Source organism: Oncorhynchus mykiss, chromosome 6, assembly GCF_057628025.1.
Source record: "Oncorhynchus mykiss isolate SJ-2025 chromosome 6, ASM5762802v1, whole genome shotgun sequence".
Taxonomy (NCBI): domain Eukaryota; kingdom Metazoa; phylum Chordata; class Actinopteri; order Salmoniformes; family Salmonidae; genus Oncorhynchus; species Oncorhynchus mykiss.
In genome coordinates, this window is record NC_143027.1 from 22955595 (window position 1) to 22981538 (window position 25944).

Sequence of the window (25944 nt, forward strand, 5' to 3'; positions counted from 1 at the left end):
GGAGAGCATCGTTCATAAATGCGTATTCTAGCCCTTCTATCTCCATCTTCTTCTTCTGTGTATTTTATATGGCTGTTGGCAACCAAACTATCTCCATCTAGAGCCCAACTCTAGTTGAGGGCAGGTTATACAGTATATATGAATGAGATGTATTTATTTTATTTCACTCTTATTTAACCAGGTAGGCTAGTTGAGAACAAGTTCTCATTTGCAACTGCGACCTGGCCAAGATAAAGCAAAGCAGTTCGACACATACAACAACACAGAGTTACACATGGTATGAACAAAACATACAATCAATAATAGGGTAGGAAAATCTATATACAGCATGTGCAAATGAGGTAGGATAAGAGACGTAAGGCAATAAATAGGCCATGGTGGCAAAGTAATTACAATATAACAATTACACACTGGAATGGTAGGATGTGCAGAGGATTAATGTGCAAGTTGAGATACTGGGGTGCAAGGTGCAAGATAAATAAGTAAATAAATACAGTATGGGCTATTTACAGATGAGCTATGTACAGGTGCAGTGATCTGTGAGCTGCTCTGACAGCTGGTGCTTAAAGCTAGTGAGGGAGGTAAGAGTCTCCAGCTTCAGAGATTTTTGCAGTTCATTCCAGTCATTGGCAGCAGAGAACTGGAAGGAGAGGCGACCAAAGGAAGAATTGGCTTTGGGGGTGACCGTGAGATATACCTTCTGGAGCACGTGCCACGGGTGAGTGCTGCTATGGTGACCAGTGAGCTGAGATAAGGCAGGGCTTTACCTAGCAGAGACTTGTAGATGACCTGGAGCCAGTGGGTTTGGCGAGGAGTTTGAAGCGAGGGCCAGCCAACGAGAGCATACAGGTTGCAGTGGTGGGTAGTATATGGGGCTTTGGTGACAAACGGATGGCACTGTGATAGACTGCATCCAATTTGTTGAGTGGAGTGTTGGAGGCTATTTTGTAAATGACATCACTGAAGTCAAGGATTGGTAGGATGGTCAGTTTTACCAGGGTATGTTTGGCAGCATGAGTGAAGGATGCTTTGTTGCAAAATAGGAAGCCGATTCTAGATTTAATTTTGGATTGGAGATGTTTGATGTGAGTCTGGAAGGAGAGTTTACAGTCTAACCAGACACCTAGTTAATTGTAGTTGTCCACATATTCTAAGTCCGAACCGTCCAGAGTAGTGATGCTGGACGGGCGGGCGGGCAGGTGCGGGCAACGATCGTTTGAAGAGCATGTATTTAGTTTTACTTGCATTTAAGAGCAGTTGGCGGCCACGGAAGGAGAGTTGTATGGCATTGAAGCTCATCTGGAGGTTAGTTAACACAGTGTCCAACAAAGGACCAGAGGTATACAGAATGGTGTCGTCTGCGTAGAGGTGGATCAAAGAATCACCAGCAGCGAGAACGACGTCATTGATGTATACAGAGAAGAGTCGTCCCAAGAATTGAACCCCGTAGGACAACAGGCCCCCCAATTTGACATACTGAACTCTATCGGATAAGTAGTTGGTGAACCAAGCAAGGCAATCCTTTGAGATACCAAGGCTGTTGAGTCTGCCAATAAGAATGTTGTGATTGACAGAGTCGAAAGCCTTAGCCAGGTGGATGAATATGGCTGCACAGTAATATCTTATCGATGGCGGTTATGATAACGTTTAGGACCTTGAGCGTCGCTGAGATGCACCCACGACCAGCTCTGAAACCAGATTGCATAGCGGAGAAGGTACGGTGAGATTCAAAATGGTCAGTAATCTGTTTGTTAACTTGGCTTTCAAAGACCTTAGAAAGGCAGGGTAGGATAGATATAAGTCTGTAGCAGTTTGGGTCTAGAGTGAAGAGGGGGATGACCGCAGCAGCTTTCCAATCTATGGGGATCTCAGACGATACGAAAGAGAGGTTGAACAGGCTGGTAATAGGGGTTTCAACAATTTTGGCAGATAATTTTAAAAAGAGAGGGTCCAGATTGTCTAGCCCGGCTGATTTGTAGGGGTCCAGATTTTGCAGCTCTTCCAGAACAGATTGATGAAGCACATGTATTTCATCTCTGTAGCTCATGCAGCTGTTTTGAAGAATATTTGTAGCTAATACATTGTGAGGAAAAGAGAACAAACATCAACATACGGTGTAGTAGACCTACATACAATGTGTGAACAAACAAATGTAGTTCAATTATGTTCTCAGACGACAGAAAATCAAGAAAAAAATACAAAGCACATGGAAATCAACTCTTTATTGTACATATACATAAATGATTGGGATAATGACTACAACAGTGTCTGGAAGGAAAAAGAGATGTCAATTAAGTGATTGCTGATAGGCTACATACAAACAGTCAGTTAGCCTAACAGTTTCATATGTGCTATAATGGTATCTTAACTTGCGTAACATCTCAATTCAGATATCTGTAAACATTTGGAATGATTTTCACTTTGCCAGCACAGATACATTTTCCAAGAGCTTTCGAAGTTACAGCTCACCAGGCAGAGAACAGTAAACCCCATTATACATTTTACTAGAAACAAAATAACACAACAGAAGACAATGGTGCCCTTCACAATGCCCATATTTGTTTTCATACCCAGGAGATTTGAATATTAGTGGATCAATACCAGGGTAGGGTAGGCTACCACTAAAATGTAATAAAGAGACAAAGCTTAGTTCAGTGCTATTTCTGTCTCAGTTCCACGTGACAACACTGAACAGTCTGTGGTTTTAACCCTTCTGAAATAAAAACTAAATTCCTCCTGTAAAGGGATGGCGTTTTCAGATTAATGAGCTCTAAGTGAATCAGATCAAAATATAAATTATCCTAAAGAGGAAATGCTTAAGGCCAATGTAGGACCTTTATAAGATAACAAAACTCTGATAAACGGTTGTGGTCCACTTTTATAACCTGGCAGAAATCTCTTAACTCAAAAATCACATAGACAGCAGTTGAAGAGAAAAACATTTAAAACATATTTAAGTCAACATGCCTGCATGTTAAATATACCTACTTAAAAGTGTGATCAATCTCACATTCCTTACAAAATAAAGACAGCATTTGCATAAACATCTGGTGAATACAGTTTTCCTACAATGTGCTTCAACAGGGGGAGGGGGGGGCACATGATTCCACAATGAAACAGGCCTAACGAATTAGCTCCATAATAAGGATTTTAACTACTGTATCTTTCGGGTTTTGAGAATTGTGCTCATTAGTGGATAACCAGTACCTCTAAAATGACCTGATTGTCGGATATAAGTAACATAAATACATTTTGACACACTATCTGTAAGTGCTCAGCACACCTAATATGTGGTAATGACAATGAAAGTATAAATATCTAAAGATCCCAAATGAATCAGAATATCAGTGTGCAATATACTGTAGTAGAGAATGTTTTTCTCTTTTGCAACAGCTGCATCATGGAGTTGACAATTTGCCTCACTTCCATCATCTGGTTAAACTATTATTACCTTTGAAAATCATATAAAGGAATGGCCTGTGCTTTGATCTGACCACATTCAATGGATTTCTTTGTGTTTGACGTTTGTTTGATGTCAACAAGGTAAGGATGACATTAGGATCATTGATCATATTGGAATGGCTTTGGTCACGGTAATGAAGTATTAGTATTAGTTCTAGTTTGGAATGTGCTGTTAACTCCATCTGGTGGCCATTTCGAGGAGCTGCGCTGTAATCCAGCCATTGCTGCTCAGCACACAGTAAAAACATTTTTTGGATTCAACTAATTATTACTAAGTAACTGGTTCCAGAGCCTTTTTTTTAGTTTACTCAACTTTTCAATCAGTGTTACCTGAACGTAACATTTTTAGTTGGCCCAAAATAATTATTTAGTTGGCCCAAAATTATTACTTCTAGTTGAATAAACATATGAGACAAGTTAAGCAAAAACATAATTTAAAGTTATGCCTAAGCTTTCTCAAATTGGAGCTAAGTTTGGACCGACTAAAAATGTTACGTTCAGGTAACACTTTGAACAGAAAGTTGTTAATTAGCTCCTGCCGCAGCCATTCTTGGTCACAGCCAACAGTTTACCATGGAAGGCAAAATTTTGTCAAATTCTTCCTCATATGGAAATGTCCATGCTCCCGCTATACTTCAGTGGAGAAAAGGATGCTTTGACGTTTGCTGTCCGGTGTTGGGATACCTTCAAGCTGAAGGAAATACAGTAGGACCTGTACCTACAGAAGGGGAAAGGGACAGAGCAGAGGAAAGGGATAATTAGAATCATAGCACAGACTTATGGGCTCTACAAATACACCACATGACCAGAAGTATGTGAACGCCTGCTCGTCGAACGTCTCATTACAAAATCATGGCCATTAATATGGAGTTGGTCCCCCCTTTGCTGCTATAACAGCCTCCACTCTTCTGGAAAGCCTTTCCACTAGAAGTTGTAACATTGCTGCGGGGACTTGCTTCCATTCAGCCACAAGAGCATTAGTGAGGTAAGGCACTGATGTTGGACGATTAGGCCTGGCTCGCAGTAGGCGTTCCAATTCATCTCAAAGGTGTTTGATGAGGTTGAGGTCAGGGCTCTGTGCAGGCCAGTCAAGTTCTTCCACACCGATCTCGACAAACCATTTCTGTATGAACCTTGCTTTGTGCACGGTGACATTATCATACTAAAACAGAAGTTGGAAGGGCAGAATTATCTATAATGTCATTGTATGCTGTAGCATTAAGATTTAGAACTAAGGGGCCTAGCTTGAACCATGAAAAACAGCCCCAGACCTTTATTCCTCCTCCACCAAACTTTACAGTTGGCACTATACATTCGGGCAGGTAGCATTCTCCTGGCATCCGCCAAACCCACATTCGTCCGTCGGACTGCCAGATGGTGAAGTGTGATTCATCACTACAGAAAACGCGTTTCCACTGATCCAGAGAGTCCAATGGCGACGAGCTTTACATTGCCCTTTGGCATTGCGCATGGTGATCTTAGACCTGTGTGCATCTGCCAGGCCATAGAAACCCATTTCATGAAGCTCCCGACGAACAGTTCTTGTGCAGATGTTGCTTCGAGAGTCAGTTTGGAACTCAGTAGTAAGTGTTGCAACCGAGGACAGATGATTTCTACACGCTTCAGCTCTCGGCGGTCCCGTTCTGTGAGCTTGTGCGGCCTACCACTTCATGGCTGAGCCGTTGTTGGTCCTAGACGTTTCCACTTCAAAATAACAGCACTTACAGTTATCCTGGACAGCTCTAGCAGGGTAGAAATTTTACGAACTGACTTGATGGAAAGGTGGCATCCTATGACGGTGCCAAGTTGAAAGTCACTGCGCTCTTCGGTAAGGCAATTCTACTGCCACTGTTTGTCTATGGAGATTGCATGGCTGTGTGCCCAACTTTATACACCTGTCAGCAACGGGTGTGGTTGAAATAGCAGAACCAACTAATTTGAAGGGGTGTCCACATGTTTTTGAATATGTGGTGTACCTCAATCTACCTCAGCAACAAAAATCAACATCGAAGCTTACTTTCAAAAGACACTATAGTACCTGTGACATAACCTCCAGTGACCAGCTGTCATTCATAGTGATGGGCTGTGTGGCATTGCTTGGGATCTTGCTGTCTTTCTCAGAGGGGCGGAGCAGGGTGGGGCCAAAGACCGTGGCCAGGTTGTGGAAAGACATCTTGTTAACGCTCTCATTATCAGCAATCCTGTAAGAACACAGATGAGAGGAAGTCTCAGCTTGTGGGATGCAGAGAAAAAGGAAGGAGAGATTAGCAAGAGTATTTTACAGCTATCTGACTGTATTCATGTGACAGAATAGAATACGATGCCACTTTCGGGGACTATACCTCTTCAGGTGGTCCAGCAGAAAGAGGAAGGTGACCAGGTTGGGTTCTGGGAGTGATAGCAGCAGGTTCAGCATACAGCTCTCCTTAGCCACACTGTCTGACAGGGCTGAAAGAGGATACAATTAGTTAGCTTTTTTATGGTAACTGTACTACCTGATCTATGTTTAATGGTATGTTAAATTTCACGCTTATGCTGTATTCACTATGACAATATGAAAAGCAAATGGTAGGCTTTAAGGTTACAAGGAGAGACTGACCGATGCCTCCAGCGAAGTTGGGGTACAGGTCATCTGTGAAAAGAGGTTCCGGCAGCTCACGGAAATACAGCTTCAGCGTTCCAGCAATTGCATTCACATCCATCTCACTCATCATCACCGACACATCCTTATTGTCTGTCAATCACAGGAAGGAAATGAATGATAATCATGGGGGAACAGTAAGCTGCAGGACGGTATAAATAATAGCAATCCATTAATGACATTGTATACCTCCTGCTGTATTATTTGCAGGTTAGCGTTATTGGTCACGTTATGGAGGCACTCTGCAGAGTGCTCACTAGCTGTCACAGACACAAAGTCATAACATCTGATTAAAGTTATGTTGAGGACAAAAAACAAATGTTTTATTGTCATGAATTTTTACAATTTAGCCTATTTTGATTTTGCAGTTGGCCAATCTAAGGGAAAATCGCTCAGTTCTGCCTCCAGTACAAGACTCATGACAATAAACGTCAACCTGCGTATTATTTGCTATGGAGGAGATCCAAGGTCTGTGTACTCACTGGCATCAAATGCAGCCTTCAGGGCCTGGATGTCTGTAGCCACCCCTGAGACCCGGTAGATTCCCACCTCCTCCATGCCCCGGCGCTCGATCTCCTCTACACACTGCTTCACGATAAGGGGCACCTTAGAACGCTCCCGTCTGTCAAGGACACACACACAAACACACACATACACCAGGATTAAAACAGGATCAATGCAGGAGACGAGAAGTCCAGTGCTTTACACTACTGTTACCTGTGACTGCACAACTGGGTGTCTCATTTCTGACTACACAGCTGGTGTTTAGGTATTGTGGTAGTGCATAAACTATATTGAGATTCTTTTTCTGTTTCAATATAATATCTGTTTAATAATATAATATGTAAAACCTGTTCCCCAGTATGTAAAACCTGTTCCCCAGTATGTAAAACCTGTTCCCCAGTATGTAAAACCTGTTCCCCAGTATGTAAAACCTGTTGCCCAGTATGTAAAACCCAGTATGTAAAACCTGTTCCCCAGTATGTAAAACCAAGTATGTAAAACCTGTTCCCCAGTATGTAAAACCTGTTCCCCAGTATGTAAAACCTGTTCCCCAGTATGTAAAACCTGTTCCCCAGTATGTAAAACCCGTTCCCCAGTATGTAAAACCTGTTCCCCAGTATGTAATACCTGTTCCCAGTATGTAAAACCTGTTCCCAGTATGTCAAACCTGTTCCCCAGTATGTCAAACCTGTTCCCCAGTATGTAAAACCTGTTCCCCAGTATGTAAAACCTGTTCCCCAGTATGTAAAACCTGTTCCCAGTATGTAAAACCTGTTCCCCAGTATGTAAAACCTGTTCCCCAGTATGTAAAACCTGTTCCCCAGTATGTAAAACCTGTTCCCCAGTATGTAAAACCTGTTCCCAGTATGTAAAACCCAGTATGTAAAACCTGTTCCCCAGTATGTAAAACCTGTTCCCCAGTATGTAAAACCTGTTCCCCAGTATGTAAAACCTGTTCCCCAGTATGTAAAACCTGTTCCCCAGTATGTAAAACCTGTTCCCCAGTATGTCAAACCTGTTCCCAGTATGTAAAACCCAGTATGTAAAACCTGTTCCCCAGTATGTAAAACCTGTTCCCCAGTATGTAAAACCTGTTCCCAGTATGTAAAACCTGTTCCCCAGTATGTAAAACCTGTTCCCCAGTATGTAAAACCCAGTATGTAAAACCTGTTCCCCAGTATGTAAAACCTGTTCCCAGTATGTAAAACCTGTTCCCCAGTATGTAAAACCTGTTCCCCAGTATGTAAAACCTGTTCCCCAGTATGTAAAACCCAGTATGTAAAACCTGTTCCCAGTATGTCAAACCTGTTCCCCAGTATGTAAAACCTGTTCCCAGTAAGTAAAACCTGTTCCCCAGTATGTAAAACCCAGTATGTAAAACCTGTTCCCCAGTATGTAAAACCTGTTCCCAGTATGTAAAACCTGTTCCCCAGTATGTAAAACCCAGTATGTAAAACCTGTTCCCAGTATGTAAAACCCAGTATGTAAAACCTGTTCCCCAGTATGTAAAACCTGTTCCCCAGTATGTAAAACCTGTTCCCCAGTATGTAAAACCTGTTCCCCAGTATGTAAAACCTGTTCCCAGTATGTAAAACCTGTTCCCCAGTATGTCAAACCTGTTCCCAGTATGTAAAACCCAGTATGTAAAACCTGTTCCCCAGTATGTCAAACCTGTTCCCAGTATGTAAAACCCAGTATGTAAAATCTGTTCCCCAGTATGTAAAATCTGTTCCCCAGTATGTAAAACCTGTTCCCCAGTATGTAAAACCTGTTCCCCAGTATGTAAAACCTGTTCCCCAGTATGTAAAACCTGTTCCCCAGTATGTAAAACCTGTTCCCAGTATGTAAAACCTGTTCCCAGTATGTAAAACCTGTTCCCCAGTATGTAAAACCTGTTCCCCAGTATGTAAAACCTGTTCCCAGTATGTAATACCTGTTCCCCAGTATGTAAAACCTGTTCCCCAGTATGTAATACCTGTTCCCAGTATGTAAAACCTGTTCCCAGTATGTAAAACCTGTTCCCCAGTATGTAAAACCTGTTCCCAGTATGGAAAACCTGTTCCCCAGTATGGAAAACCTGTTCCCCAGTATGTAAAACCTGTTCCCCAGTATGTAAAACCTGTTCCCCAGTATGTAAAACCTGTTCCCAGTATGTAATACCTGTTCCCCAGTATGTAATACCTGTTCCCCAGTATGTAATACCTGTTCCCCAGTATGTAATACCTGTTCCCAGTATGTAAAACATGTTCCCCAGTATGTAAAACCCAGTATGTAAAACCTGTTCCCCAGTATGTAAAACCCAGTATGTAAAACCTGTTCCCCAGTATGTAAAACCCAGTATGTAAAACCTGTTCCCCAGTATGGAAAACCTGTTCCCAGTATGTAAAACCTGTTCCCCAGTATGCAAAACCTGTTCCCAGTATGGAAAACCTGTTCCCCAGTATGTAAAACCTGTTCCCCAGTATGTAAAACCTGTTCCCCAGTATGTAATACCTGTTCCCCAGTATGTAAAACCTGTTCCCCAGTATGTAAAACCTGTTCCCCAGTATGTAAAACCTGTTCCCAGTATGTAATACCTGTTCCCCAGTATGTAATACCTGTTCCCCAGTATGTAATACCTGTTCCCCAGTATGCAATACCTGTTCCCCAGTATGTAATACCTGTTCCCCAGTATGTAAAACCTGTTCCCCAGTATGTAAAACCTGTTCCCCAGTATGTAAAACCTGTTCCCCAGTATGTAATACCTGTTCCCCAGTATGTAATACCTGTTCCCCAGTATGTAATACCTGTTCCCCAGTATGTAATACCTGTTCCCCAGTATGTAATACCTGTTCCCCAGTATGTAATACCTGTTCCCCAGTATGTAATACCTGTTCCCCAGTATGTAATACTTGTTCCCCAGTATGTAATACCTGTTCCCCAGTATGTAAAACCTGTTCCCCAGTATGTAAAACCTGTTCCCCAGTATGTAAAACCTGTTCCCCAGTATGTAAAACCCAGTATGTAAAACCTGTTCCCCAGTATGTAAAACCCAGTATGTAAAACCTGTTCCCCAGTATGTAAAACCTGTTCCCCAGTATGTAATACCTGTTCCCCAGTATGTAATACCTGTTCCCCAGTATGTAATACCTGTTCCCCAGTATGTAATACCTGTTCCCCAGTATGTAATACCTGTTCCCCAGTATGTAAAACCTGTTCCCCAGTATGTAAAACCTGTTCCCAGTATGGAGAAATGGCCGCTGCCTTTTAGAGAGTAAAGAGAGTAAAGTGAACACTAAAAAGACCTGCAGTATTGCATCTTCAGCACTATAAAATGATGTTTTCTCAAATAAAAGCTGCCCATAAGTGACTGGAGTTTAGAGTTACTTTACAAATGATCATGAGAGCCTTGGGATCCCTATGAAAATAGAAAAACCCAAACAAGGCATGTCTTTGAGAGTTATTCCTGGCCTTACATTGAAAGTGAAGGAGGTTGGAGGAGGTATCCCATTCATTTGGCAATATTAGGTCTGATCTGTGTTGGTCACAGAAATGTGGTATGCATTACACTGAGGCTCTCATGACAGGCTTGACATGAGCTCATTTGGTTCTGGGTGCTGAGATTATACAGAGGCTAACAAAGACACATTCACTTACTTGGTTACAACACTTATTTTCACCCCAAACACGCCTGACTGTTTCCGCGAGGGCATTCTCTTTAGACTGAACTCTCTGCTGGTGAACTTCATTGACAGCTTCACCTCAATCTGCACCAAGAGAAGTTAAGAATTAGCCAGCAGTCAGAGAAATGAAGACTATTGCATGTAACATCATCAACACAGTACATGTAAATACAGGGGTCACACTTAATATTGAAAAGTCTTTATACCCCAGTAATCATCATGGGAAAAACCATTGTAATTACCATGTTATACAGGCCTAGATAACTTATTCAACAATGTTTACACTGGCCACTGGAGTATAAAGTGGTGCCAAAAATGCTCCCTTTGCAAAATAAAAAACAGTAAGATGTTGTGGTTTTGGAAAAGATTTGTGCAAAACAGTGAAGATTTAGCATTTTCTATGCTGGTATTACATACTCCGTTCATGGTGATGACTGTTCTTTGCCAGTCTTTGCTTTGCAGGGTCTGGGGATCCAGCTAGAAAATATGGAGACATCTGTCAGTCAGAGAAATCATCTGACCCAGTAACGCTGTGCAGACAGACGCTGTATGGACATCATGATGCTGTGGGATTGATGCAGTCTTTATCTCAGTACAGACATGTTATAGTACTGTATTAATGACATACATTGTATTATTAAGAACCAATGAGATATTTAAACCACTCAAAATCCTGCTTTGTAAGAATGTTTCGCACAGTTAGCCTCTTGATCCTTTCCAATTGATCAGAGACTAAAGCAGAACAAATCAAACTTAATGAAACTGTCCATATTAGAAGGAAATTATAATTTCACAGAAGAAAAGCTAAAACTGGACAAAAGGATTGTTTCAATGATGAAGATGGTTATTTTGCATTTCTTTCCAATCAGTAAGCCTGGGTCTTACATATCAGTTACCCATCACTTTCCCTCATCCTTACATAAACTCCATATGTTTGAGTAGTGTCAACTCAAGTTACTGTGCTATTTTAATCATCTGACTAATACCAAGCTGCCAACAGTTATTTCTAGGGGTCAGGCACAAGTGTTGTGATAACATCATCTCATGGTATTCAGATGACCTACCATGACAGATGTCCTCTCAGCCAAGGAACCAACAGACACTCAATATAACTCTGATAATCTTAATCTTTTTGTTCTGTGGACATCTCTCTTACATAAGGCAGTGGACTTATCAAAAGAGAATAGAGTATTAAGTATGAGAATATAACACATTCAAGGATACTTAAAATATGTACCAACTAAGGATGTATGTACATATTAAAATATCTACCCTACCCTCTATTAATGTTCCTAATCAAATACCATCCATGACAAAAATAAAGAAAGACCATTCTCTCTCTTATGTGTGCCATGTCTTTACCTTCTGTCTGAGCAGAGTGCTGCGGACCTTGCCCCACAGTCGTGCCCCTGTGCCTGGGGGCTTCCTGGGACCTGTGTCCCCCTCATCCTCCAGAGAACAGCTGCTAGTGAACTGACTGCTGGTCTGATCCAGAATCAGCTCTTCAGTACAGGTCTCACCCATTCTTTTAGTTGAGACTCAGTCGCTCACACTCTACTTTCCCCACTAATGTACTGTACCAAACAATGGGACAAACAAAACAAGACAGCAGTCCAGAAAATAATCTTCCAAATCAGCCACTCTGTCCTAAACAATCCCCAACTAACAGCATGGATCCCTCTGATCTGATATGGTTATTGGATTGTCTCAAAGAATCCTGAGGCCCGCATAGTCTTTTAGTGGTCCAGTAGAGTCCCCCACAAGTGTGTGTGTCCTGTCAACTTCTTAACCCTGTCATGCTATCAATCCTTCCACGCCAGATAAAAAATAAGTTGAACAAAGGCAGCCACTCGACCACGCTGCCTCCCTGTTGTTCCAGTTCCCAGATGGATCTGTGGATTAACTCCTGAGAATCCCCTCCTCCTGTGATTATGGACACACGCTGGCGGCTGCTCAGAGGTTGTTATGAGCACTACAACCCCAAGCCTCCTACAGGATCCTCATCAGTCACCAGTTAGTTGGTAGATATGTTTTGGGTCTACTGGCTCCTCCTAACTGAGCGCCTTTGTCTGACCCTTTCTCCTTTCAACCAAACCCTCCCACATCGGATCTGTCTCTTTTTAATCCCCAAACATTTGGGCACACACAATGTTCAGACTGCCTCTCCAATCAGCACTTATCTCAAATTCCACAAACAGATCAGACCCAGGCCAGAGGGTCACACACAATTGAATTGAAGTGTGGGACCACGTTGGTTGTGGATTGTCCAAAAAGACAATAGAATCAGCACATTGTCTATTCAAAAGACAAACATACAATGTTCTGTATTGGATGTTTTCAGGGTTCTTCTGAGAGGGGTCCCGCTCTGTCTCACTGGATAGATATGTACCAGGGGCTACATTTGGCCAGCCTGTTTCCCTTCCCAACTGTAATCCCCCTCTGTCACAACACCCCATCACCAGTCAGGCTGAGGTGACCCAGGAGCATCCCCCACAGTCCTTTTCCTTTTCCACACCACAGAACCACACATGGTGGGATTATCCACAGACAGGGCAGCTATTGGGGCTGGTATACTAGATAAGTCATTTTCACCACTGTGGCCTATTAGTTAATTCAGCTATGTCACTGTTGACACTGTAGACCAGCGTGACAGGCAACACAAAATGTGCTTCATACTCTCACTCCGTACCTGTATCTGTCCTTTGGCCATGATCCTGTCTGTGTTCTCTCCGTCCTCCTTGTTTTGCTTGGCTTTGTTGTAGCACTTCTCATAACACAGCAGCCTCAGAGTCTGAGAGCCTTCCAGCTCAATCTCAAACTCCTGCAGGGAAACAGCAAAAAAAACCACGTAAAAATCAATCCAGCAGATAAGGCTGAATAGACAGGACACTAACTGGCACGTGGCATCCTCACCTCGTTCCACTTGGGTTGTGTGGAGTCTCTGTACACTCGTGTCTTGGCTTTGTTCACAAAGTAGCCAAAGGAGTCCACCTCCAGAGTGCAGTAGAGATCTGTGTGGAAGAAGAAACAGTTCATGGGAGTTAGCGTGGTTAATAGGGATACACACTGAGTCACAGTAAGACCTGGATGGAGGAGTATACATGTACTTTGCCCTACACTGTTAAACCATACTTTATGACAATCCTCACAATACAACTTGCCATGCCCTCTGAATCTGGTAAGTACTGAGGATAATATTTCCTCTCCAGAGTATGTTTACATCTGGATTAACAGGTCAGATTTGTTATAAAATAAGAAAAACTGTATGCATCTGAGCTGTACGCGTGACTGTATTTGGGACAAAGAGTGAAACGACAGGGGTTTTCCATCCAGACCAGCTGTGGCCGGACCACAGTGTTCCTTGTTAATCCTCAGAGTTCTGACTGTTCCCCAGCAGCTGCTCCCCATGGGAATGTCTGCTGACTGCCAGGTGACAGCCGGACTGGAGGAGACTGACAGCGGAAGGGAAGGACAGCCTTGGCTATACTCCATTCAAGGTGATCAGGGTAGGACACCAAAAACTGAGCCACTTACTCAAGCTCTGTTGGAGGCCTGATGCAGAGTGAACAATGACATTCAGAAAACCGTAGAATCCAGACGATTCATCTTCTAAAGAGAGGAGAGGGAAAAGTCATGAGTTGTTAAATCAAAAACAATACTAATAAACATCTCCCTCTCTTATTATTAATAAGTGTGGCATTACTAACCAGCCTTCCATCCTTACTAATACTGTATCAGTTGTGTCAATGGCCTACCTTCTTTATTCATGGTCATTGGTATAGTATGGACCGTCTGAAGCTTCACACATGAGTTGGTGAGCATCTGCAGCTCCAGGGAGGTCAGAGAGAAGCTTTTGAAACCTGCAGGAGGGAATGGAGGTCAGAGAGAGACTGACGGCCACCATCAGCTCAATTATGGGATTGTCACAAGCATTGCTTATGTTGCAGAGAACACTCACACTTCTTCTGTTGCTCGCGGATGATGTCCTTCCACTCTGCACGTTCGTAATCTGATGAGATGAGGAATGTGAAGCCCTGAAACACACAAAGGAATATACAATACAACAGACATCTTACCAATGCTGTACCACATTTCTACACCTGTAGGGGGCAGCAGATCCTCGACCAAAATATTTCAAAGTACAAACAATGAACTGTGTAGTTGTTAGATATGACCTTGCAGGACCATAGGTGCAGAGAGAGAGGAATCAGTCAGTGGCTGGCTCACCTTGCCGTTCCTGTTGGCCACTCTGAAGGCCATGCTGGGGGACATGAGCAGCAGCAGAGACTCCTGCTCCGACAGCTTCTTCCTCAAACGCTCTATCGCCTTCCCTCCTTTAGTGGTTCTCTGCACAGACGCATATAGAAGACGAGCACTCAGACAGCTGCTGCCGTCTCAATGTATAGCACTGTCTCAGTCATTAATGGCTCTTATGAAGTCATGATCTGGTCAAGTGCTTCAACATTATTATAATAAAGTGATCTGTTATAACACTATAGGGACTTCCCCTCTTTCTGATGTCTGTTGTCACCTTCTCTCTCTGGAGCTCATTCTTGATCTGTGAGATTCTGATCTTCATGGCGTCAATCTCCTCGTCCTGGACCTGGGGTATGGGCGTGGCCTCCGAGTCCTCGATGGTCTGGAAGGTGAGGTCTGACAGTGGGATGTACCACTTACAGTCATACTGCTGGCCTTTCCTGGAGAGAGACAAACACACACACACACAAGAACCATCAAACACACACACACACACACGCAGACAGACAGACGTAAGGAACACCACAGCCAGGATATTAAACAAACCATCTGGTCCATCAGTAAATCTACACTTACCCTGCAGTCTGTTTCTTCAACTTGGCACAGAGAAGTAAGTCTGTGAAGAGGAAGACATGACGAAGCTTTCTGGATCCCTCCACCAGCTCCACCATGAAGCAGTCCCTCAGCAGCTGACGGTTCTACAGAGGCAAAACAGGGAATCACACATTCATTGGATATTTTATCTATTCATATTCACACCCGTAACCCCCTCATTCAATCAATTCACAGAACACAGAATCAGTAGTTGTCGAGTGGGTTTCATAAACAAATGTACTCTGATGAATCACGTGACTTGGGTTGCAAAATTCTGTGATTTTGGGAAAACCAGGGAATTTATTGAAAGTTGCCATACCAGGCGGTGATTCAACCGGTCAAAATGCTCTCGATGGTGCAGCTGTAGAACTTAACTTAAGCATCTGGGGACCCATGCCAAATATTTTCAGTCTCCTGGGGGGGGGGGGGGGAAGGTGTTGTTGTGCCCTCCTCACAACTGTCTTGGTGTGTTTGGACCATGATAGTTTGTTGGGGATGTGGACACCAAGGAACTTGACACTCTCGACCCGCTCCACTACAGCCCCGTCGACGTTAACGGGGGCCTGTTCAGCCCACCTTTTCCTGTAGTCCACAATCAGCTCCTTTGTCTAGCTCACATTGAGTGAGAGGTTGTTGTCCTAGCACCACACAACCAGGTCTTTGACCTCCTGCCTATAGGCTGTCTCATCATTGTCAGTGATCAGGCCTACCACTGTTGTGTTGTCAGCAAACTTAATGATGGTGTTGGAGTCGTGTTTGGCCACACAGTTGTGGATAAACAGGGAGTACAGTAGGGGACTAAGCACACAGCCCTGAGGGGCCCCAGTGTTGAGGATCGGCATGGCAGACGTGTTGTTGCCTACCCTTACCAGCTGAGCTGTAGTCAATTAATATCATTCTCACATCAGTGTTCCTTTTGTCCAGGTGGGAAAGGGCAGTGTGGAGTGCAATGGAGATTACGTAATCTGTGGAGCTGTTGGGGTGGTATGCGAATTGGAGTGAGTCTAGCTTATCTGGGATGATGCTGTTGATGTGAGCCATGACCAGCCTTTCAAAGCACTTCATGGCTACCGACGTGAGTGCTACGGGGCGGTAATAATTTTAGGCAGGTTACCTTTGCTTCCTTGGGCACAGGGACTATGGTGGTCTGCTTGAAACATGTAGGTATTACAGACACAGTCAGGGAGAGGTTGAAAATGTCGATGAAGACACTTGCCAGTTGGTCCGCGCACTTCGTCGATGCACTTATTGATGAAGCCAATGACTGAGGTGGTATACTCAAGGCCATTGGATGAATCGCGGAGCATATTCCCGTCTGTGCTAGTAAAACAGTCCTGTAGCGTAGCATCCGCGTCATCTTACCACTTCCGTATTGAGCGAGTCACTGGTACTTCCTACTTTAGTTTTTGCTTGTAAGCAGGAATCAGGAGGATAGATTTATAGTCAGATTTGCCAAATGGAGGGCGAGGGAGAGCTTTGTATGCATCTCTGTGTGTGGAGTAAATGTGGTCTAGAGTTTTTTTCCTCTGGTTGCACATTTAACATACTGGTGGAAATTCAGTAAAACGGATTTATGTTTGCCTGCATTAAAGTCCCCGGCCACTAGGAGCGCTGCTTCTGGATGAGCATTTTCTTGTTTGCTTATGGCCTTATACAGCTGGTTGAGTGCGATCTTAGTGCCAACATAGGTTTGTGGTGGTAAAATAGACGGCTACGAATAATATAGATGAGAACTCTCTTGATAGATAGTGTGGTCTGCAGTTTATCATAAGGTACTCTACCTCAGGCGAGCAATACCTCGAGACTTCTTTAATATTAGACATCGAGCATCAGCTGTTATTGACAAATAGACACACACCCCATTGGCCAATAGAACGGATGGCAGCGGGGGTTTAATCACTTGCCTACGAATTCTCAGAAGGCAGCCCAACCTCCTCCCCCTTTTTCTCCGTCTTTTCTCCATGCAAATGACGGGGATTTGGGCAGTTCCCGAGAAAGCAGTATATCCTTCGTGTCGGACTCGTTAAAGAAAAGAGCCAGTGTTTACAGGAATAGATCCTAATAATCCTGCCTGCCTGGCCAGTCCAGTGGGCGGTTGGTAACTGATGCAGTGACATCTGCTCTTCCTGTGGCCAGAGCGGGGCTGTGAATGCTTGGACTGTTAATACTGACCTTTGACCCTAAAAAGCTGCTTATAATTTTTTTTTTTTTTAAATAGCACACATGTGGGACTCTACCAATCCATCCTAACCACATTTATGTAAAAACAAGGAAAACTCCACCAGGGAGATGCCCTCGTGGATTTATGGTCACTGTATTTACATGGTCATCGGTTACGTTGACATATCTCAAAATGGAGGATGACTATCTGATGACAAAATTGGTAAGATGGGCCCAACTAGGAGGTGGAAACTTTCCCTGGGAATATAATGGAAATATATGAAAATTAATATGAATACCATTTAAATGTAGATGTTTTTTGCATTAGAAATATTTACCATATCATATAGAGACAGAAACATAAACCTTTTACCTTATCATAAGTAGACATAATTTCAAATGATTAAATCCATCCAATATAAATTTTATTATGAATTGAGCATTCATTAAATGGGTTGACTCTTCACATGGGAAGATTTCACTGAACAACAGAAGGGAATAAAATGATTCTGATTCCAGGAGGACCATGAGCTGTTGCTATCGATAAGGTGTCCGATTCATCATTTTCACCTCGAATAGAAGTAGAGGGACTTTTGTAAGAGGTTGCTTGTTGTGAGCGCTGAGGGAACTTTCTGCACTTGGCCAGGTGATTCTGCATCTTTGTTTCATTCTTCACATATGATTTGACACAGTATTTTCAAATGTATCCAGCTTTTCCTTCTACATCAGCTGCAGTGAACTGTCTCCACACATCAGATAGTGCCTGTGGCATTTTCCTGTAAAGATTAGAAGAAAAATATATACAATTCCATATACAGATAAATAGTTAAGCAGTTAGATTAAACAACTCCTTTGTAAGATATGTTTTATTTTATTTAACATGTATGGATTAACACTCCTTAGTTAGCAGGCTCAAGCAAGCTAAAACCCACATGATAGCAACTAACTAGCAGAAATTGTTAACAAGTTAGAAATTATTTAAACACACTTTGCTGTAGACTATTTATTAGTTACATTATTTTTTGTTACGTCATCAAATATATTCACCCCACCCAGTATTGAAATCAAAACTTACCAGAAAGCATGTAGTCCTTGGCTCAGACAGTGTAGTTGTGTGGGCTCAATAGCATCTCACTAGTGTGCAAGAGCTTGAGAATCAGGAGGATATGTGATGGAAGAGTGCACTGTGCATGCAGTTGCAATTCCTTTTAATTGGGGATAGTTTAACCAAAATATGCCACAAGACCTAGAATTGCCTTATGTGTATCCCACAAAAAAAGGTTCACTGTTATAAGCTAACCTTTTTGATGAATTTAAGCAAAATTCCCAACATTCTGGGGCTTAACTTCCCAGGGAAAATCTCCAGAAATTTACAGGAAAGTTTCCGACCCTTTGCAACCCTAGGCCCAACTAAATCAAACCCTGGATTTCAATCACCACAGTAAGTTTATCCAGTTAGCTACCAAACTCCAGTCACTTACAAGTACTACATTTATTTTGCCTTTAGCAAATAGAGGCCTATGAATTTGGAATACTACAATAGAGCCAACCCATACAGAAATGTAATTTGTCTGAGTTCCATTCTCACGTTTACTTATTGTAAGAAGTCTGATGGACATAGTTGGACAGGTTTCCAGTAATAATAGATGAAATTCAGCAGGGGTGAGGGAGTGAGGGTAAGTAACTAGTACGTGCCGCCACGGGAAAGGGTGGACGGATACTTGATAAGACGTGCTACAGGTCATTTCTGGGAAGCAGACTTCAGAGTGGGAAAGGATGATGGGAGTGGGGGAGCCAGGACAAGGATGTAGGCAGTGCGATGGGCTTTCCTGGTCAGAACCATATTATTTTGTCATGAGCTTCCTCTACGCTCCACTTCCTCCACTAATAAACCAGACAGGCAGAGATGACTCAGCAGGAATCTGACTCACAACGCAGGTTTATTGGAGTTTACAGACACACCTTTTCCCTGGCTTTTACAGGAACTGAGAAGCACTGATTGGCTAATTTACAGTAACCCTCAGATTCCTAATGTATAGCTCTGAACCTGTGTTGCTTGGGGGAATCTATCTTATTATGCTAACTACTGTAACTGTCTGAATGGACGAGATGCAGGCTGTGTAATCTGACACTATTTTGCTTATGGAATGGTGCAGTGTGACATCAAAGTGTCTGAAAAGAAGACAAGTATGAAAGCATTATAAAGGGAGGTCCAGATAGCCACAAGACCAGGTTCGGGTGTCTGTGTGCCTCTAAAGCCGTGTTCACATTGGCAGTTTGAAGCAACTCAAAACCTATACATTTGCATATCTGATTCGAATCTGATATTTTTCCTGCAAAAAAACACAGAATCTGACACATCTGATTCCTTGTCAAATCTGATTTATTTGCCCTCAAGTGGTTTTTAGACTTTTATTCAGCATATATTGTTTCTTGCTAGCTACTCTGCTGACAGTTTGACAAGAACATGTGGTAGCTAACTAGCTTGTTAATTGGTTACAAATAAATTAGTGAATGTGCTAGCTAGCTAGTTGACTGCTGTGGCTAGCCAAAAAGGTATCGTTTGAAAGTTCTATCATCTTATCCTTTGAGGCTTTAAAAGTCTTCTTACATAATGATTTTGAACATTCAAAGCAAACGTCCATGGCAGGCATTGTTGTCACCTTAGCTTGCTACATAACTTCTGAGTGACAGGAAGCACAAGCACCAATCAGCCTACCCTACTGCACACACACACCCGTCGTTACTGTGACAACTAGTGGAGCCTTGTCAGCAAATGACTGCTGTCTGAACATACACAAATTCGATTTGGTCACTTGAAACTTTCTGTTTGGACAGTCAGTTGTCCAAAATGCATGCCACCTCATGTCATAGCCTGCCACACTGACCTCTCCCTTCTTCACTGTCATAGACTGCCTGCGTGGGGTGATCTCCTCGTTGATGCTGGACAGGAAGTTCTGGGAGATTCTCAGGGCATCCTGCAGCAGTGGATAGTCTGGGTGGCTGGAGGGGGTGTGTTTCAACAGGTCCTGAGAGAGAAAGAGAAAGAGAGAAAAAGATAGAAAGAGGGTGAAAGAAAGAAAAAAAGGGGGGAGAAAGGTGAAAGAAAAAGAAAGGAGAGAGAGGGTGAAAGAAAGTAAGAAAAAGAGTGAAAGGGTAAGAAAAAAGGAGAGAAAGATGGAAAGAAAGAGAGAAAGAGCGGAGAGAGAAAGAAAGAGTAAAAAAGGAGGAGAAATAGTAAGAAAGAAAGAAAAAGAAAGGAGAGAGAGGGTGAAATAAAGAAAGAGGGAAAGAGAGAAGTGAAAGAAAGAAAGATAAACCGGGTGAAAGAAAGAAAGAAAAAGAAAAAAAGAGCGAAAGAAAAAATTTAAGAAAGGAGAGAAATAGTAAGAAAGGAAAAGAAAAAAGAAAGGAGGGTGAAAGAAAGAAACGAGAGAAACAAAGAATGAGAGAGAAATAGTAAGAAAGGAAGAGAAAGAGGAGAGAGTGAAAGAAAGAGGGTGAAAGAAAGGAGGAAAGAGAGAAAGAAAGAAAGAGACAGAAAGAAATAAATAAAGAGAGAAGGAAAGGGAGACAGAGAAATAAAGAATTCAAAAATTAAGAAAGGAGAGAGAGCGAAAGAAAGAGGAGAGAGCAAAAGAGAGAAAGAAAAAGATAGGAAGAGAAGAAAGAGAAAATGTGAAATAGAGAAAGAAAAAATACATTCATTTGAGATAAATTATGATCACTTTTTCTAAGATATGTGAAGCATTGTTTTCATAAAAGAAATTCAGGTCTGAAGGGAAAAAATCTTCAGTGTGTTGATTTGACTTACATGCAGAACCAGGGTGCTGCGGGTGACTCTGTCCATGGGTTTATAGAGCAGAGCTGAGGGGGACAGGGTCATAAAGTATATAAAGTCCAAGGCAGGACAAGGCAACGCAGAACTAACAACATAGAACACCTTGAGGTTGAGGGTCATATTCAATATGCTTTAACTAAGCATGTACCACTCTTTCTGAATTCAAATAATTAGAGGGTTGAATTCTTCATAATCTTGAACTATAGATATTTAAATAAATGTAAGGTTTAGTTCATTTTGACTGTGAATTGTTCAAAATAATAAAATTGCACTTACTTTCCAGTGAATGTTTTGCCTGGTCTTTGCATTCCTTGGTGCTTATGACCTTAAGATTCTGAGTGCACAACAGGAATTGAGAAAGGCATAATGATACGAGTACACCATTTCAACACAGCATCACAGTAATATTTATTTTAATCTCTGTCCAACCAGCCGGTTCTAGCAATTGAGCCTGGGGATGAGGTATTCTATCCGAAACGTTGCCCGTGTAAAAGTAAACATAGAAAATACAATACATACCTGACATATTTCAGCAAACTGTACGTTGGCCTGGCAGCACTTGTCAGCAGTCTCCACAGCAACCGTATAGTTATCCACAAAGGCCCTGTACACTCCTAGCTGGCTGGCCTATAATAGAGAGTAGATACGATGTAGTTAACCTGTTGTTGGATTCATGGACCCAGTTTTGGCTGCTCTCTACTCCGGTGATACTAGTTGCTCTCCCTTCTCATGGTGCTGAGAATAGCGATCAGACGAGGTATGGCCTTTCAACAAAAAACAGCATTGATAACATGCATCCTATCAGTCATAATTTGTCCTTTTTTTATGACTGTGCACACACACACACACACACACACACATACGAGTGTGCATGTAAACAGTCATTAAAAAAAAGGACAAATGATGTGATTTTGTTTCATGCATCTTCCTTTCCTCCACCGTCATACTGAGGCAGCTCTTTGCAGTCAGGAGCCTCTTAGTGATGTTTTGTCCTCCTTTACTGCCTGTTATGTGCTATAGCCAGGCTTTTATCTGTGTGGGAGATGTGAGCAGACTGCCTGGAGACATGTGGGGTCCAGCATCCACCGCACATTATAGCCAGTCTAACTCCCTCTTTCTACTCTTTAAATCTCTCTTCAGTATTATTAATGATCAAAGGAAGTCTACTAATATTGTCTTTAAAAGTGACTGACTTATTGGATAAATATCTGCTTACGCACAGAAGAATGCAGTTTGTGGCTGGGGGAGTCTATTTCACGTTTTTGTACTCATGAACAAAGGAACAAATGCATCTGGAAGAACTAACACAAAAGAACCATAACAACATTTCCTAGGTCTTTACACAACAATAATAATGCTCACCAGTTTCTGGAAGAGATCGCCCACACACTGGTTGTGGCACCACTCCTGAACTCTGGGTAGCAGGGCATCGTAAAAGTCCTTGTGGATCTCATGGAGCTCCGTCACCTTGAAGAAGATGGTCTCTATCTGCTGGATGGTCAGCATCGGCTGGGAGGTGGTGGCCGCTGCCCTCAGAGGCTTCATGGGCTGGGACAATCAATGCAAGACAAGCATTACTGTGTGTGTGTGTGTGTGTGTGCGTGTGTGTGTATACATCCATCCGTCTGTCCATCCAACATTTTACTGTCCCAATGCTCTGAAATCACTGTTCATCACAGTGAGGTGTGGCATATTCAATTAGTGTCATATTCAATTAGCTCAAAGTCCTGTCTCTTACCAGTAAGATAGCCCCCAGGTGGCTGAGATATGTCTCCTCACTGGCCAGGATCCCTGACAAAACCCACTTCCGCATCTCCAACTCTTTCTCCTGATCCAGCTCTGTCTGTGTGTGAGAATGAGACTAACAGTGAATGGCAGAGAGAGAGAGAAAGAGAGAGACAGTGAGAACGACAGACCAGGGATTCACTTCTACCAGGCTTATTTGGTGATTCTAATTGTAACCAGAGCAGATCTTCCCTAATCCCCCTGGGTGTTGAATGAGACCGCTAAACAGCTACGAGTAGAGACTGTCGTCTCATGGGAACCCAATACATTTGATTAAATCCTGTTGGAGATGTAGAGGGCAGAGGCCAGGGTCAAAGATCCATTGTATTGTGGAGGGAAACAATTGTTTTCCTAGCCTAGGATGGGACCTGTAGTTACTGATGGGTCAAAGGCATCAGTAGTTAGGTTTCTGACAGTCTGTCGCTCACGATTCCATTTATTCCGTTCCAGCCATTACTATGAGCCCGTACTCCCCCGTTAACGTGCCACCAGCCGCCTGTGGTCGGTCGATATGGAGCTCATGCACAGAGCCGAAATGAATAGCTCTGACATTCCACAGCTGGAATACTAAGGGGGGCACAAGAGAAGGCCTCCCCCTGGATTTAACCTTTGAAGATCAGAGAGCTGAGCACATCAGAGGAGGACCTAGGGGACACCGGAGATTGGCTAGGTACAGTACAATAGAGGTGGATGAGATTTATAGGGTGAGTGAAAGTGTGGTTGGAACGAGCAGAGCATCTCTATTAAATACACTCAGAGAGCCCAAGGCAGAGTTATAGAGGACGGGGGCATTAACAGACAGCTGCACTGGGTGGAAAAATCAGACACATGGGCTTTAAGAGTAGAAGATGGAGGTGTATGATAAACTGGCAATAACCTTACCGACAGGGTGGACTCCAGGGAGCCAGAGGAGTGTGTGTGCTGGCTGCTGCAGCTCTTGGAGCGGAGGCGAGGTGAGGAGGAGGGTGAGGTGCTGAAAGGCAGGAGGTCATGGTGCTGCTGGTGCTCCTCCGCCTGCTCCAGGTCATAGCCATAGGAAGGAGGGGTCCCACTGTAGGGGACTTTTGGGATAATTACAGACAGATGGAGGGGATTAGGTGTGGTAGTGTGTAGTAGGTTCCAAGACAGTGGCACTGTGTGAATCTCTCTCTCTGACACTTCACACCCTTCACATGCAAGACATTCTCTCTTCTCCTCTAAAAACACCATTAAAGCCACTGAACAGGCAGTGAAAGAAGATAGGAATGTGTGATCAATTGTCATGACCGGTTTGACTGGGAACATCACCTCCCTCCAAAAAATATGTGTCTATATTCATCTGCTCTTTGAAATATATCTTTTTTTATTTAAAAACAATAATCCTTTGTTGAGACGAGAATATGGTGCAGACTCAAAAAGAACCAAAGTAGGTCTTACATCAAACACAAGGGTGTAAAAATATTACGAAAACAAAATAAAGTTATTCATATCTGTATATCAATGGTATTATATAAAAGCTACTGTACATTCAAAATAACTAGAATGACCTGATGAAAACAGCTCTGTCATTCAAACTCTAATGTGCTCTATTCCAATACATTCTGTGTCTCGGTGCTTCAAATCCCCTCTGATCTTCAGAGACTGTGCCAGACACACAGGGACCATCCCACAGCAGAGGATAAGCCAGGAGAATCGCAGCAAAAACTCTGATTCACTTGTGTGGTGAGGGGAAGCATTAGTCAGTCCCTCTACTCTCTGTACATGACATACTTTAACTGTACAGATGCAGAAGCAGTTCAAGGCAGCTATACTGAACAGGAGCTTATTAACCATAGTAATGCTTTATTTACATATCAACTCGATGACAATAAACACTCGAAGGAGGGCACAGAGTAAGCGAGCAATTAAAGAGGAATTCCTTCTTAATGATCACTCAGTAGCCATAGGTGAACCAGTAGCCTGAGGGACAGATATTTGGGACAATGGGAGTTCCGCCACTCGTCATCATATCTTCTCCTCTCCTTCCATCTCAACCATGTCGGATTGTGGCTGTGTGGTTTTCAAGTTCATTCTTGGTGAATAAATCCAAGGTGTAGGGAAGTGGCCAGAACACAGACCAGAAAACACCCCCTTTTATTCACAATCACAGCAAAGCAGACATTCTGGGTGGAAGTGTTTGCAGACACAATGCAAAACAGGGGTCTATCTTGATGTGTTAGCTGCTGTTGTCTAGTTGTTTCCACTATTATTCATCTATATAGTTCTATATAGTTTTGCATCAAGAACAGTTCAATCCCTTTTATTGTCACTTTGACTCATCAACAACATCTACCATTATTGTCAGTATCAGTGCGGCAGAAGCACAAGCACCACCAGTGTAACGATACAAGCTGTGGTGTATGTAGCTGAAATACTGTATGTTCAGAAGTGGACACACAGATAACTATACTGAATCAAAATATAAACGTAACATGTAAAGTATTGGTCCCTTCATGAGCTGAAATAAAAGATCCTCGAAAATGTCCATATGCACAAAAAGCTTAATTCTCTCAAATTCTGTGCACATATTTTTTACATCCCTGTTAGTGAGCATTTCTCCTTTTCCAAGATAATCCATCCACCTGACAGGTGTGGCATATCAAGAAGCTGATTAAACAGCATGATCATTACACAGGTGCACCTTGTGCCGGGGCCAATAAAAGGGCAATCTAAAATGTGCAGTTTTGCCACACAACACAATGCCACAGATGTCTCAATTTGAGGGAGCGTGCAATTGGCATGCTGACTGAAGGAACGCCCACCTCCAATGGCGTTTTAGAGATTTTGGCAGTGCGTCTAACCGGCCTCACAACAGCAGACCACGTGTAACCACCCCAAACCAGGTTCTCCACATCCGGCTTCTTCACCTGCGGGATCATCTGAGAGCAGCCACCCGGACAGCTGATAAAACTTTGAGTTTCTACAACCAAAGAACTTCTGCACAAACTGCTCGTCGTCTTCACCAGGGTCTTGACCTGACTGTAGTTTAACGTTGTAGCCAACTTTGGTGGGCAAATGCT

At 42.9% G+C, this 25944-nt stretch overlaps 1 protein-coding gene across 3 annotated transcripts in view; it reads right to left on the reverse strand.

Moving 5' to 3' along the window:
• Window positions 1-2207: 2207 nt before the first annotated feature.
• The window catches only part of LOC110525519 (breakpoint cluster region protein), a 38451-nt gene continuing 14714 nt past the window's right edge, over window positions 2208-25944 (reverse strand). Inside the window, exons 3-24 of one of the 3 annotated variants that reach the window (XM_021605695.3) lie at window positions 23789-23967; window positions 22860-22964; window positions 22484-22669; window positions 21641-21748; window positions 21398-21455; window positions 21095-21147; window positions 20169-20309; window positions 15103-15224; window positions 14801-14966; window positions 14497-14616; window positions 14228-14303; window positions 14025-14129; window positions 13804-13878; window positions 13183-13280; window positions 12959-13090; window positions 10687-10746; window positions 10244-10353; window positions 6586-6725; window positions 6062-6196; window positions 5805-5910; window positions 5501-5663; window positions 2208-4180 (exon numbers count right to left, since the gene is read on the reverse strand). In XM_021605695.3, coding sequence (XP_021461370.3) covers window positions 4091-4180; window positions 5501-5663; window positions 5805-5910; window positions 6062-6196; window positions 6586-6725; window positions 10244-10353; window positions 10687-10746; window positions 12959-13090; window positions 13183-13280; window positions 13804-13878; window positions 14025-14129; window positions 14228-14303; window positions 14497-14616; window positions 14801-14966; window positions 15103-15224; window positions 20169-20309; window positions 21095-21147; window positions 21398-21455; window positions 21641-21748; window positions 22484-22669; window positions 22860-22964; window positions 23789-23967 — 2528 coding nt within the window. In that variant the 3' untranslated portion in view covers window positions 2208-4090. Of the gene's footprint in view, window positions 4181-5500; window positions 5664-5804; window positions 5911-6061; window positions 6197-6585; window positions 6726-10243; window positions 10354-10686; window positions 10747-12958; window positions 13091-13182; window positions 13281-13803; window positions 13879-14024; window positions 14130-14227; window positions 14304-14496; window positions 14617-14800; window positions 14967-15102; window positions 15225-19645; window positions 20310-21094; window positions 21148-21397; window positions 21456-21640; window positions 21749-22483; window positions 22670-22859; window positions 22983-23788; window positions 23968-25944 lie in introns of those variants that run through there. The other 2 variants (XM_021605694.3, XM_090237268.1) reach the window with 2 other exon arrangements.